This window comes from Lithobates pipiens, unplaced genomic scaffold (assembly GCF_037356315.1).
Source record: "Lithobates pipiens isolate NorthernLeopardFrog02 unplaced genomic scaffold, aLitPip1_a1.2 Scaffold_8, whole genome shotgun sequence".
NCBI classification, from domain to species: domain Eukaryota; kingdom Metazoa; phylum Chordata; class Amphibia; order Anura; family Ranidae; genus Lithobates; species Lithobates pipiens.
Window position 1 is genome coordinate 268,716,587 of NW_027507903.1, and position 12,121 is coordinate 268,728,707.

At 43.5% G+C, this 12,121-nt stretch overlaps 1 protein-coding gene across 3 annotated transcripts in view; it reads right to left on the reverse strand.

The window, feature by feature from the left end:
• Nucleotides 1–12,121, reverse strand: part of ACSS3 (acyl-CoA synthetase short chain family member 3) — a 230,386-nt gene that overhangs the window by 125,871 nt on the left and 92,394 nt on the right. For all 3 annotated transcript variants that reach the window (XM_077471933.1, XM_077471934.1, XM_077471935.1), the window contains one exon: nt 11,886–12,020. In XM_077471933.1, the coding sequence (XP_077328059.1) occupies nt 11,886–12,020 (135 nt within the window). The remainder of the gene's footprint in view (nt 1–11,885; nt 12,021–12,121) is intronic.

The window sequence follows — 12,121 nt, forward strand, 5'->3', positions numbered from 1 at the left end:
ACCCTGTGTTTACAAGTAAATAACCGCCAATAATATGTAAATAGGGACGACATTCATATGTAAATAGCTGCATTTGGCAGCATAGATATGTAAATAAAGGCGGCATTCATATGTATATCATGCCCCCTGCAGTGAGGAGATGATGTGCTGTAACCTCTAGCAACCAATCAGTAAGCAGTATTACTGTACAGTAATCTCTAGCAACTAATAAACAAACAGAAACCATGTGCTGTAACATCTAGCAACTAATGAGTGAGCCTTAATGTGTGCTGTAACCTCTAGAAACCAGTCAGTAAGTGGTAATAATACAATGTAACCTCTGGCAATCAATCGCTGCCTGATTTGATACAGTAAACTGATTTTAAGTCTAGCTGCTATTTATTGTATGTCTCAGAGCAGGTGGAGAGCGAAATTGCATGGGTGGGGAGGTGCCCAAGAAAAATTTTGCCTGGGGTCCAATCAATATTAAAGACGGCCCTGCATCTAAGCATGTGGATGTGCTGTTGGTTAGGCTCTGTCTATAGCTAGGAGATAGAGGAACTTTGGGTCAGACTAGAGAAGAGGGAGGTCACAGGGATCTGAGCATCGAGCCTGGTGGATTTTCCTGTCCTGCTGCCATCACCATTATCTCAGTGAGAGGGCAGCAGCTATCTTTAACAGTCAACAAAGCTGTCATTTTCACCTGTCGTCACCATTATCGCAGAAAAAGGACAGCAGACATTTTGAACACTCAGCAACAAACCCAGAGTTAGTTATCAGCTTCACCAGGGGCTACCTCTATAACAAGGTGTGGTAGGTGGTTATTACTTGAAGGGAGTTTGACATTATAATTCTGTATACATCCCTCAGTAAATTAAGGTGAGAACTCTAGGTAAGGATTGTGACTTCTCAGTGTGTCAAGGCAAATATTTCCAATCACCACTTGCTGTCTTTACATCTCAGTGCAGACCTGGTTATCCCTTATCATTTCTCATACATCAGGTCTGGAGTTTGAGATATTAAGCTGAAAGGGGTCCCTCTGCCAATAAGACCAGCAAACAAGGATTGATGAGACAGGGTTGCCAAACCCATTTTAAATAAACTTACATAAACAAACAGATATTGTGATATCACATGCTTTAGGATATTGAATAGAAATACAATTCTTCCGATTCTCTCCCCCCATTGAAGCTTCTTTTAAATTGTCTTCACCTATCAGTGTTTCCATTTCTCTTCTAAAGTATCACCTTCCAAACACCTCTAGAAGGATTGATGGACTGAACCAAGATTTACCACTTGTGCACCATCAAAGAAGGGCCCCAACTAAGCCAGCAAAAAAAAAAAAAAAAAAATACAGTTTGGGGACAATCTCCTCTTTTCTTAATTATCAGCCCTTGTCTCACTATTTATTTTATAAAAGATCTTTTTTTTTTATGCATATATCAAAGCCCTGGGGGCAACTTTGATTTAGCAGGGCCATCCCTGAGTCTCAGAGGTAGCCCAGCTCTCTGAAGTTTTGAGATTCTTGCAGCTACTCTGTTTAGACTAGTGGTCCTGTACAAGTCAAGTGATAAATGGTGGAGGAATCTGGGCACAGTCACCTTTAGTGAAAAATCTCCATATTTAAGTTTTATGACTACATTGCAAAGTAGTAAATTACTATACGGTTGTGATCTTAGTTGCATAACCTTGTCTTTGTTGACTCGCTTACCTTCAATATACTCAAGGTAATTTTAAACTGGTGTGGTTTATTTGTGCAAAGGGTGCATCTGATTGGGAGAGGTATTAGACCGCTAAATTTCAATGAAAGCAGGATAAATTTAGAGGTATTACCAAACTAGAAGCTATTGCGGTGGGTGTCTGAGAAAACCACAGAGAACATTGAAACAGAACTGGAGCTGCATGCTCCAATGGAGGAATTATAGGGGTCACTGAGATCGCCAGGGGGCCCTTGAGGGCTCCCCGTACTCTTCAATTGGGAGGAGCGGCAGGGGCAGCTGGGACAAGTCCCCCGATCATCAGGCAAACTGTTAATAGCGGCACTGTGCAGGGAGCTCATCACATTAACTTAAAGTGAAAGCACAGTGCTGTACACTTGGTCTCCCCCTACAGTGCAGTACCCAGCAGGAAGAGCTAAGGTAAAGGTCTGTCATTTTTTTAATAAGACTATCTGTGTGTGTGTGTGTGTGTGTGTGTGTGTGCATGCATGTGTGTGTGCGCATTTATGTATGCATGCATGTACGTATGCATGTGTGTATGCATATATATATATATATATATATATATATTGTAGACATGTCACTGGAGAAGTGATCGAGGGGGTGTACATCTCACCTAGGTTGCTACACAGTGTGAGATGGTAAATCCAGGATGGATCAGTTTCTCAGCAGCGATATGCTGCTGAGTTGTTATTTAATTTTGCCGGGCCTGGGTTTATATGGAATGGCAGGTAGGTTTGGTAGAGGGACCTGTCATTCCACATCCCCCGATCCAGTTCTGGGTTTGGGATCAGGTGAGCTTTGATCCTAATTAGCCTGGGAAGCTAAAGGCTCTGCAAGGTCTGCAGGTGATTGCTCCCAGCCAGGGAAACGAACAGTCTGTGTGTTTGAGGAAGCTGCAAGCACAGCCAGTGCTGGAGCTAACATCCACCCTGCGATATCCAGGCGAAAGACGCTGCGTTTATAAGTGTCAGATAGGTGAGAAGAACCTGTTAGTAAGCGCCCAGCCGGGCTAGGTTGTTTTGTTTTTGTTATTATTTTGTGCCTGTTATACACAAGAAGCACGGTGTTGCTGTATACTTTGTTTGTTGGACTGTTTGTACCACGAATAAACGCCAAGTTCTACTTTATAAAGTCCAAGTCTGCTGTGAACTGTGTCCAAACACACCCTACCCCGGGAAGATCCCTTACAATTGGTGGAGAATGCGGGCAAAAGACTGGTGATGGTCCCGGGTGGCTAAGGGGCTCTGAAAAGGACTCCTTGCCAAAGAGACCAGGCCCTATCCAGTGTTGGAGATGCCATGAGGCGGGACACGTGTCTGCCCATTGCCCTCTTACCTCTGAACCCATGGAATGTGACGCTAGCCGGCGTCAGTCGCTATTTGCGGAACCATCTTGTGCTGCAGTTCCTGGACTAGAGACTGAACCGCAAATCTGCAACATCACAATCAATGACTTTCCTGTTAAAGCGTTAATGGACTCAGGAAGCCTTGTAACCTTGGTGCATGCTAGCCTGGTGACTGGGGACTTAGAGTCTAAAAAGCATATGAGTGTTGTGTGCATACATGGTGATACAAAAGTGTACCCTATAGTGCTGGCTAAAGTCGGGACTGAACAAGGCACCGTACAATATGAAGTGGGTGTGGTTAAAAACCTCATGCATAATGTAATATTGGGGCGCGATTTTCCATTATTCTGGGCTCTTTGGGAAAAAAGAAAAATCCCCAAAAGGAGTGAGGATACCTCTAAGGGGGTTGCCTTGTCCACTGTGAATGATAAAAATGTGCAGGATGAAAATGATTGTTTTCCTTTGCAGGTCCTGGCTGGGGAGGAGGAGGCTCCTCCCACTGAGCAAAATATACTAGACTTAGAGGTGTCTAGCGATAATTTTGGGACTGCACAATTACAGGACCCCACTCTCAAAAATGCGAGAGAGCAGGTTGCTGTTATGAACGGGGTACCTCAGGAACCAGATGCTGAAAAAAGATTTCCACATTTTTCGGTGACTAATGATCTTTTCTATAGAGTCAATAAGGTTAAAGATGAGATTGTGGAACAGCTTCTGGTACCTAAGCCGTACCGGCGTCAGGTGCTTGACATGGCACATAACCATGTTCTTGGGGGACACTTGGGGACTGACAAAACGCGAGAGAGGGTTCTCCAGAGGTTTTTTTGGCCGGCCATATATGATGACATTAAAAAATACTGTGAGTCGTGCCCCACATGTCAGGTTAGTGCCCCAGTGTCACATTTTCGCAGTCCTTTGGTTTCGCTCCCTATTATAGAGGTGCCTTTTGAGCGTATTGCCATGGATTTAGTGGGTCCCATTGTAAAGTCAGCTAGAGGACACCAGTATATTTTGGTAGTCCTGGATTATGCGACCCGCTATCCTGAGGCTGTACCCTTAAGAAACACTGCATCTAAAACAATTGCACGTGAGTTGTTTTATATGTTCTCTAGGACTGGGATCCCCAAAGAAATCCTAACTGACCAAGGTACGCCATTTATGTCGAAAGTAATGAAGGAATTATGTAAACTATTTAAAATCTCACACATCCGTACCTCTGTATACCACCCCCAGACGGACGGATTGGTGGAGAGATTTAATAAAACTTTGAAACATATGTTGAAGAAAGTGGTGGCAAAAGATGGTCGTGACTGGGATCATTTATTACCCTACCTCATGTTTGCTATTAGGGAGGTGCCCCAAGCGTCCACAGGGTTCTCACCATTCGAGTTGGTCTATGGTCATCACCCTAGGGGTCTACTGGACATTGCAAAAGAGACATGGGAGAATGAGTCCACCCCATACAAGAGTGTTATTGAGCATGTAGCACAAATGCAGGACCGTATAGCCACTGTAATGCCCCTGGTAAGGGAACACCTCCAGAGAGCTCAAGAGGCCCAAAGTAGAATTTACAACCGGTCCGCAAGAATCAGGACATTCAACCCAGGCGATAGGGTCCTTATACTAGTCCCCACTGTTGAGAGTAAATTCTTGGCGAAGTGGCAAGGTCCTTATGAAATTGTTGAAAAGATCAGTGAGGTGAACTACAAGGTGCACCAACCAGGTAGAAGGAAGCCTTTCCAAGTTTATCACATAAACTTGATCAAGCCCTGGAAAGACAGGGAATCCTTGGGGGCGACAAATACTGTTAATAATTTGTCACAACCAATCCCTCCAGTCAAGGTAGGTGATACTCTATCAGTGTCACAGAAACAGGAGGCTCAGGAATTTTTACAGAAAAACAAAAACAAGTTCTCTGACCTCCCAGGGCGTACACACCTCATCCATCATCACATTGAAACTGAGCCTAGAAGCAGAGTAAACCTTAAGCCCTATAGGATACCCGAGGCACGTAGGGAAGCCGTATCTGCCGAGGTAAAACGTATGCTTGCTCTGGGGGTAATTGAGGTGTCACAGAGTGAATGGTCCAGCCCAATTGTGCTAATCCCAAAGCCCAATGGAACTTGGAGGTTCTGTAACGATTTCAGAAAGTTGAATGAGATCTCCAAGTTCGATGCGTATCCTATGCCCAGGGTAGATGAGTTGATTGAGAAGTTGGGTAACGCCAGGTACATAACCACCCTCGATCTCACAAAGGGCTACTGGCAGATTCCACTTTCTGGTGAGGCTAAAGAGAAAACTGCATTCTCCACCCCTGATGGGCTATTCCAGTATGTAGTGATGCCATTCGGGTTACATGGAGCCCCTGCAACTTTCCAGAGGTTGATGGACTTGATTCTGCGACCACATCGTGATTACTCAGCTGCCTACCTCGATGATGTGGTCATTTTTAGCCCTGATTGGGAAAGTCACCTCTGTAAGGTACAGGCCGTGTTGGATGCCATAAGTGATGCGGGGTTGACCATAAATGCCGAGAAGTGTGCTCTAGCCCTAGAAGAGGCCAAATATCTAGGCTACATTATTGGGAGAGGGTTGATTAAGCCACAGCTAAATAAAATTGAGGCAATACAGAATTGGCCTAGACCCCTGACAAGGAAACAGGTTAGAGCTTTCCTGGGTATTACGGGGTATTACCGTAGATTTGTGCCGAACTTTGCCTCAGTTGCTGCTCCACTAACTGACTTGACAAAGGGCGGAAAGACAGCAATGGTCACGTGGACCCCAGAGGCCGAGAAGGCTTTCCAAAGCCTTAAGTCTGCCTTGTGCCAACCACCTGTGTTAGTCACCCCCGATTTCAGGCGAGAATTTCTGGTCCAGACAGATGCCTCTAACACAGGCTTAGGTGCAGTACTCTCACAAGTAGTGAATGGTGAGGAGCATCCAGTGACGTACTTGAGTAGAAAACTAACCCCGGCCGAGAAAAATTATGCCATTGTGGAGCGAGAATGTTTGGCAGTAAAGTGGGCCCTAGAATCGTTAAAGTATTACTTGCTAGGCAGGAAATTCAAGTTGGTGACAGACCATGCCCCCCTAACATGGATGAAGTTAAACAAGGAGAGAAATGCAAGAGTGACTAGATGGTTTCTCTCCCTACAAAACTTTAATTTTACTGTGGAACACAGGCCAGGGAAATTACAGACAAATGCTGACGCATTGTCAAGGGTAAGTTGTCTGTGGGGACAAAAGGCTCAGCCCTCCGGTCTGAAAAAGAGGGGGGGGATATGTAGACATGTCACTGGAGAAGTGATCGAGGGGGTGTACATCTCACCTAGGTTGCTACACAGTGTGAGATGGTAAATCCAGGATGGATCAGTTTCTCAGCAGCGATATGCTGCTGAGTTGTTATTTAATTTTGCCGGGCCTGGGTTTATATGGAATGGCAGGTAGGTTTGGTAGAGGGACCTGTCATTCCACATCCCCCGATCCAGTTCTGGGTTTGGGATCAGGTGAGCTTTGATCCTAATTAGCCTGGGAAGCTAAAGGCTCTGCAAGGTCTGCAGGTGATTGCTCCCAGCCAGGGAAACGAACAGTCTGTGTGTTTGAGGAAGCTGCAAGCACAGCCAGTGCTGGAGCTAACATCCACCCTGCGATATCCAGGCGAAAGACGCTGCGTTTATAAGTGTCAGATAGGTGAGAAGAACCTGTTAGTAAGCGCCCAGCCGGGCTAGGTTGTTTTGTTTTTGTTATTATTTTGTGCCTGTTATACACAAGAAGCACGGTGTTGCTGTATACTTTGTTTGTTGGACTGTTTGTACCACGAATAAACGCCAAGTTCTACTTTATAAAGTCCAAGTCTGCTGTGAACTGTGTCCAAACACACCCTACCCCGGGAAGATCCCTTACAATATATATATATATATATATACATATATATATATATATATATATATACACATACACACACACACACACACACACACACACACACACACATATATATATATATATATATATATATATATATATATATATATATATATATATATATATATATATATATATATATATATATATATATATACACACACACACACATACAGTGCCTTGCGAAAGTATTCGGCCCCCTTGAACTTTTCAACCTTTTGCCACATTTCAGGCTTCAAACATAAAGATATACAATTTTATTTTTTTGTGAAGAATCACCAACAAGTGGGACGCAATTGTGAAGTGGAACGAAATCTATTGGATAATTGAAACTTTTTTAGCAAATAAAAACTGAAAAGTGGTGCGTGCAAAATTATTCGGCCCCTTTACTTTCAGTGCAGCAAACTCACTCCAGAAGTTCAGCGAGGATCTCTGAATGATCCAATGTTGTCCTAAATGACTGATGGTGATAAATAGAATCCACCTGTGTGTAATCAAGTCTCTGTATAAATGCACCTGCTCTGTGATAGTCTCAGGGTTCTGTTGAAAGCGCAGAGAGTATCATGAAGACCAAGGAACACACCAGGCAGGTCCGTAATACTGTTGTAGAGAAGTTTAAAGCCGGATTTGGATACAAAAAGATTTCCCAAGCTTTAAACATTCCAAGGAGCACTGTAAAAGCAATCATTTTGAAATGGAAGGAGTATCAGACCACTGCAAATCTACCAAGACCTGGCCGTCCCTCTAAACTTTCAGCTCAGACAAGGAGAAGACTGATCAGAGATGCAGCCAAGAGGCCCATGATCACTCTGGATGAACTGCAGAGAACTACAGCTGAGGTGGGAGAGTCTGTCCATAGGACAACAATCAGTCGTACACTGCACAAATCAGGCCTTTATGGAAGAGTGGCAAGAAGAAAGCCATTTCGCAAAGATATCCATAAAGAGTCTCGTTTAAAGTTTGCCACAAGCCACCTGGGAGACACAGCAAACATGTGGAAGAAGGTGCTCTGGTCAGATGAAACCAAAATCGAACTTTTTGCCCACAATGCAAAACGATATGTTTGGCGTAAAAGCAACACAGCTCATCACCCTCAACACACCATCCCCACTGTCAAACATGGTGGTGGCAGCATCATGGTTTGGGCCTGCTTTTCTTCAGCAGGGACAGGGAAGATGGTTAAAATTGAGGGGAAGATGGATGCAGCCAAATACAGGACCATTCTGGATGAAAACCTGTTGGAGTCTGCAAAAGACCTGAAACTGGGATGGAGATTTATCTTCCAACAAGACAATGATCCCAAACATACAGCAAAATCTACAAAGGAATGGTTCACAAATAAACGTATCCAGGTGTTAGAATGGCCAAGTCAAAGTCCAGACCTGAATCCAATCGAGAATCTGTGGAAAGAGCTGAAAACTGCTGTTCACAAACGCTCTCCATCCAACCTCACTGAGATCGAGCTGTTTTGCAAGGAAGAATGGGCAAGAATTTGTCTCTCGATGTGCAAAACTGATAGAGACATACCCCAAGCGACTTGTAATCGCAGCAAAGGTGGCTCTACAAAGTATTAACGCAAGGGGGGGGGATAATTTTGCACGCCCCACTTTTCATTTTTTTATTAGTTAAAAAAGTTTCAAAAATCCAATAGATTTCGTTCCACTTCCCACTTGTTGGTGATTCTTCACAAAAAATAAAAATGTTATATCTTTATGTTTGAAGCCTGAAATGTGGCAAAAGGTTGAAAAGTTCAAGGGGGCCGAATACTTTCGCAAGGCACTGTATATATATGTATATATATATATATATATATATATATATATATATATATATATATATATATATATATATATAATTATATTATATTATATATGTACTGTATGTGAGTGTGCATGTATGTGTTTATCAGTGGCGGTGCGTCCATAAGGGCACACGGGCACGGCCCCCTCTCTCCAGCAAACCACTCTATGACCAATGGATAGATTCATGCATAGCATGAATATATTCATGACCACCACTGCCACCCCCATATTTAGGTGTCTGGCCCCTTTTCGGGTGCCTGAATTACAGCGACGGGGTGTTTTTGAAGCACCTGATTAGAGCCACAGGCTCTAATAGGCTCCAAAATAGGTGAACTGCAAGTGCCATGGTTGACGTTCGCAGTCCACCCAGGTGTGTTAGAAAAGTGAATTAATATTCACTTTCCTAACACTGAACCGCCTTTCCGCCAATCAGGTGTGAAGGTCTTTTACGGTGTGAAGGACCCCGCTCATGGCCGTCACCCGCTGTCCTACCGAGATATGGTAAGTGCCGGGCAGTGCGAAGGGGGCAGATGGCAAACGGGCGGGGGGGATTTACAGTGATGACATTCGATGGCACAGTTGCAGCATTTGATGGCACACTGGCAGCTTTTGATGGGCGCAGTGGCTGCAATTGATGGGCGCAGTGGCTGCAATTGATGGGCGCAGTGGCTGCAATTGATGGGCGCAGTGGCTGCAATTGATGGGCGCAGTGGCTGCAATTGATGGGCGCAGTGGCTGCCGCCAGCCTCCAGTTACTTTGCCAGTTACTTTGTCCAGCCCCGAGACTCGGAATTGGATGGATCCGCACCCCAGGCCATGAGGGCCCTTGGGGTTGGTCAGGAGGACCAGGACCAAACAGACAAAGATCTTCTGGACTGGAATCCAGAAGCACATGATGTCAGTACCTTAAGTACCCTCTCCCAGAATGCACAGCAGGATGACACGCCCACTGGGCTGGTTCTGAGAAAAGTGACACTCAATGCGCCCAGCTGAACTGCGTTCTCACACAGCGCCACATGTGGCCAAGCAGAACACAGTGCAATCCAGCTAGACTGGTACTGAAACCATAATTTGGTATAATTAGACCCAAAACCAAACTGTGGTTCTAGGAACTTTAACCACTTCCCACCCGGCCAATGCACATATACGGCCGGGTGGGAGCTGTCTACTCCTGATAGGACGTTCAGGAACGTCCATCAGAAGGAGCGGGATCGTGCGTGCGCGTGCCCGCGCAGCGGCGCGATCCCGATGCGCCCGTGTCACCCGGACACCGCGCATCTCAGATCGGCAGGATGGCTCTGTGATTGGCCCTCCGGATCACATGACGACCGTGTCCAATCACGGCCGTCATGTGATGTAAACAAACAGCCGGTTGCTAGGCAATCGGCTCCTCCTCTCCTCACACAGAAGTCATCGCTGAGGAGAGGAGAGCAGATCGCTGCAGCCGGCTGATGATCAGTGAGTATGAGCTGTTTTTTACAGCTTTTTACTCACTGATCACCAGTCTAGTGTACACACAAATCACCACACAGTAAACACACCACACAGTATAAACACAATGTCCCCACACATGTCCCTAAAACATACATGTCCCCAAATAATAAAAACACATGTCCCCAATAATAAAAACATGTCCCCCACATATGTCCCACTAAAATCACATGTCCCAATGATTATCTGCACACATATGTACGTGATCACCTGCACACATATGTACATGATCATTTGCGTACATATGTCCGTGATCACACAAACCAATTATTATACACTTAACGCAATTTTTTTTACCAAAAACATGTAGCAGAATACATTTTGGCTTAAATTTATGACAAAATTTGATTTTATTGGATTTCTTTTAAAATAGAAAAAAGAAAATATTGTTTTTTTTTCCAAATTTCCGCTTTTTTGCGCTTATATCGCAAAAAAAATTTAAAACGGAGTCGTGAATAAATAACACCAAAATAAAGCTCTATTTGTGCGAACAAAATGATAAAAATTTCATTTGGGTACAGTGTAGCATGACCGCGCAATTGTCACTGAAAGCGCTAGAGCGCTGAAAGCTGAAAATTGGGCTGGGAAGGAAGGGGGCGAAAGTGCCCTGTATTGAAGTGGTTAAATAGAGAAAAGCACATAGCGCGTGCTCTTCAGGAGCCGGCGCTACATGTGTAAAATAGTAAGTAAAAACAAGACGCTGAAGTAGGGCTAATTGAACAAGTATTAAAACACATCAAGAGAGCTCAAACTGCTGAAATAAAATACAATTTCCCATTGGGTTCTTCAGACATTATACAATGTTAGGGAATAGTGTAATGTCTGAAAAGGGAGCCTTGCATATTTAATATCTTACATTAGCCAATCACCCAAACGCCAAACTTTCTGCAATTATTGGCCAATACAATGAAAAAAAAAAAAAAAAAGACAATGCATTACTATTATATATAAATCAACTTTTAGGATGCACCCATTATGCCATTACGATAAAGCACTAATGTGCAATTCTTCACACAGATGAGCCTGTTAATGACTTTAAGCTTATAACTTTTCAGAACAGTGTAGTATTATCATGCTATTAGAAGTCTATTTTTAGAAAGTATAATTTATCCTTCACCACTTTAAATATCAGTTATGAACCGTACCCATGGCTTCTTATTACAAGCATTTTGTTATTTATTTTTTTGCAGTCACTTGTCAATAGCATTTACAGGTCATTCATAAAGCATGTTTTATATCTTCTGGGAGAAACTCGACAAATACAGAGTTTAATGTTTGCTTAAACCAGATTTACGATAGCTTACAAAAGAGCTTTTTTTTTTCTCTCTCTTTCTTTCCACTGGGACACAAAAGGAATAAAACAAATATTCCTTTTCAAATGTCATCCAAACAGCAACAGTCGGGTAAAATAAGCTAATGAGCGCTTCAACCTGACAAAGTATGACTCACGTTTCCTTTGTAATGGTAAACAAAACTTTGACTTCTGTAGCTTTCTAAATCTTGTGCAGGGGTGAATTTATTAATAAATGCCCTATTTTACAGAGTTAGAAGCACCGCTACAAAAAAAAAAAAAAAAAAAAAAAAAAAAACGAAAGAAAAATCAGGTGCGATATTGCTACTCACCATTTTGGGTCTGCTATAAATAAGAATTTTCTCTGGTTTGTGCTGTGTCAGTTCCAGTGCTCTCTCCACAAGTGGGATGTACTCCACTTTTCTGCCAGGTTCGATGCCAAAGGATGCTGTCACAATTAACTTGGGCTGCAGAAACATATACATTTCATTTTTACTTCTAGTAGGGATTGTGGCAACTATTAAGGAACAGGGTCGTGATAAACAGACTCAATAAGTGAACAGTTATG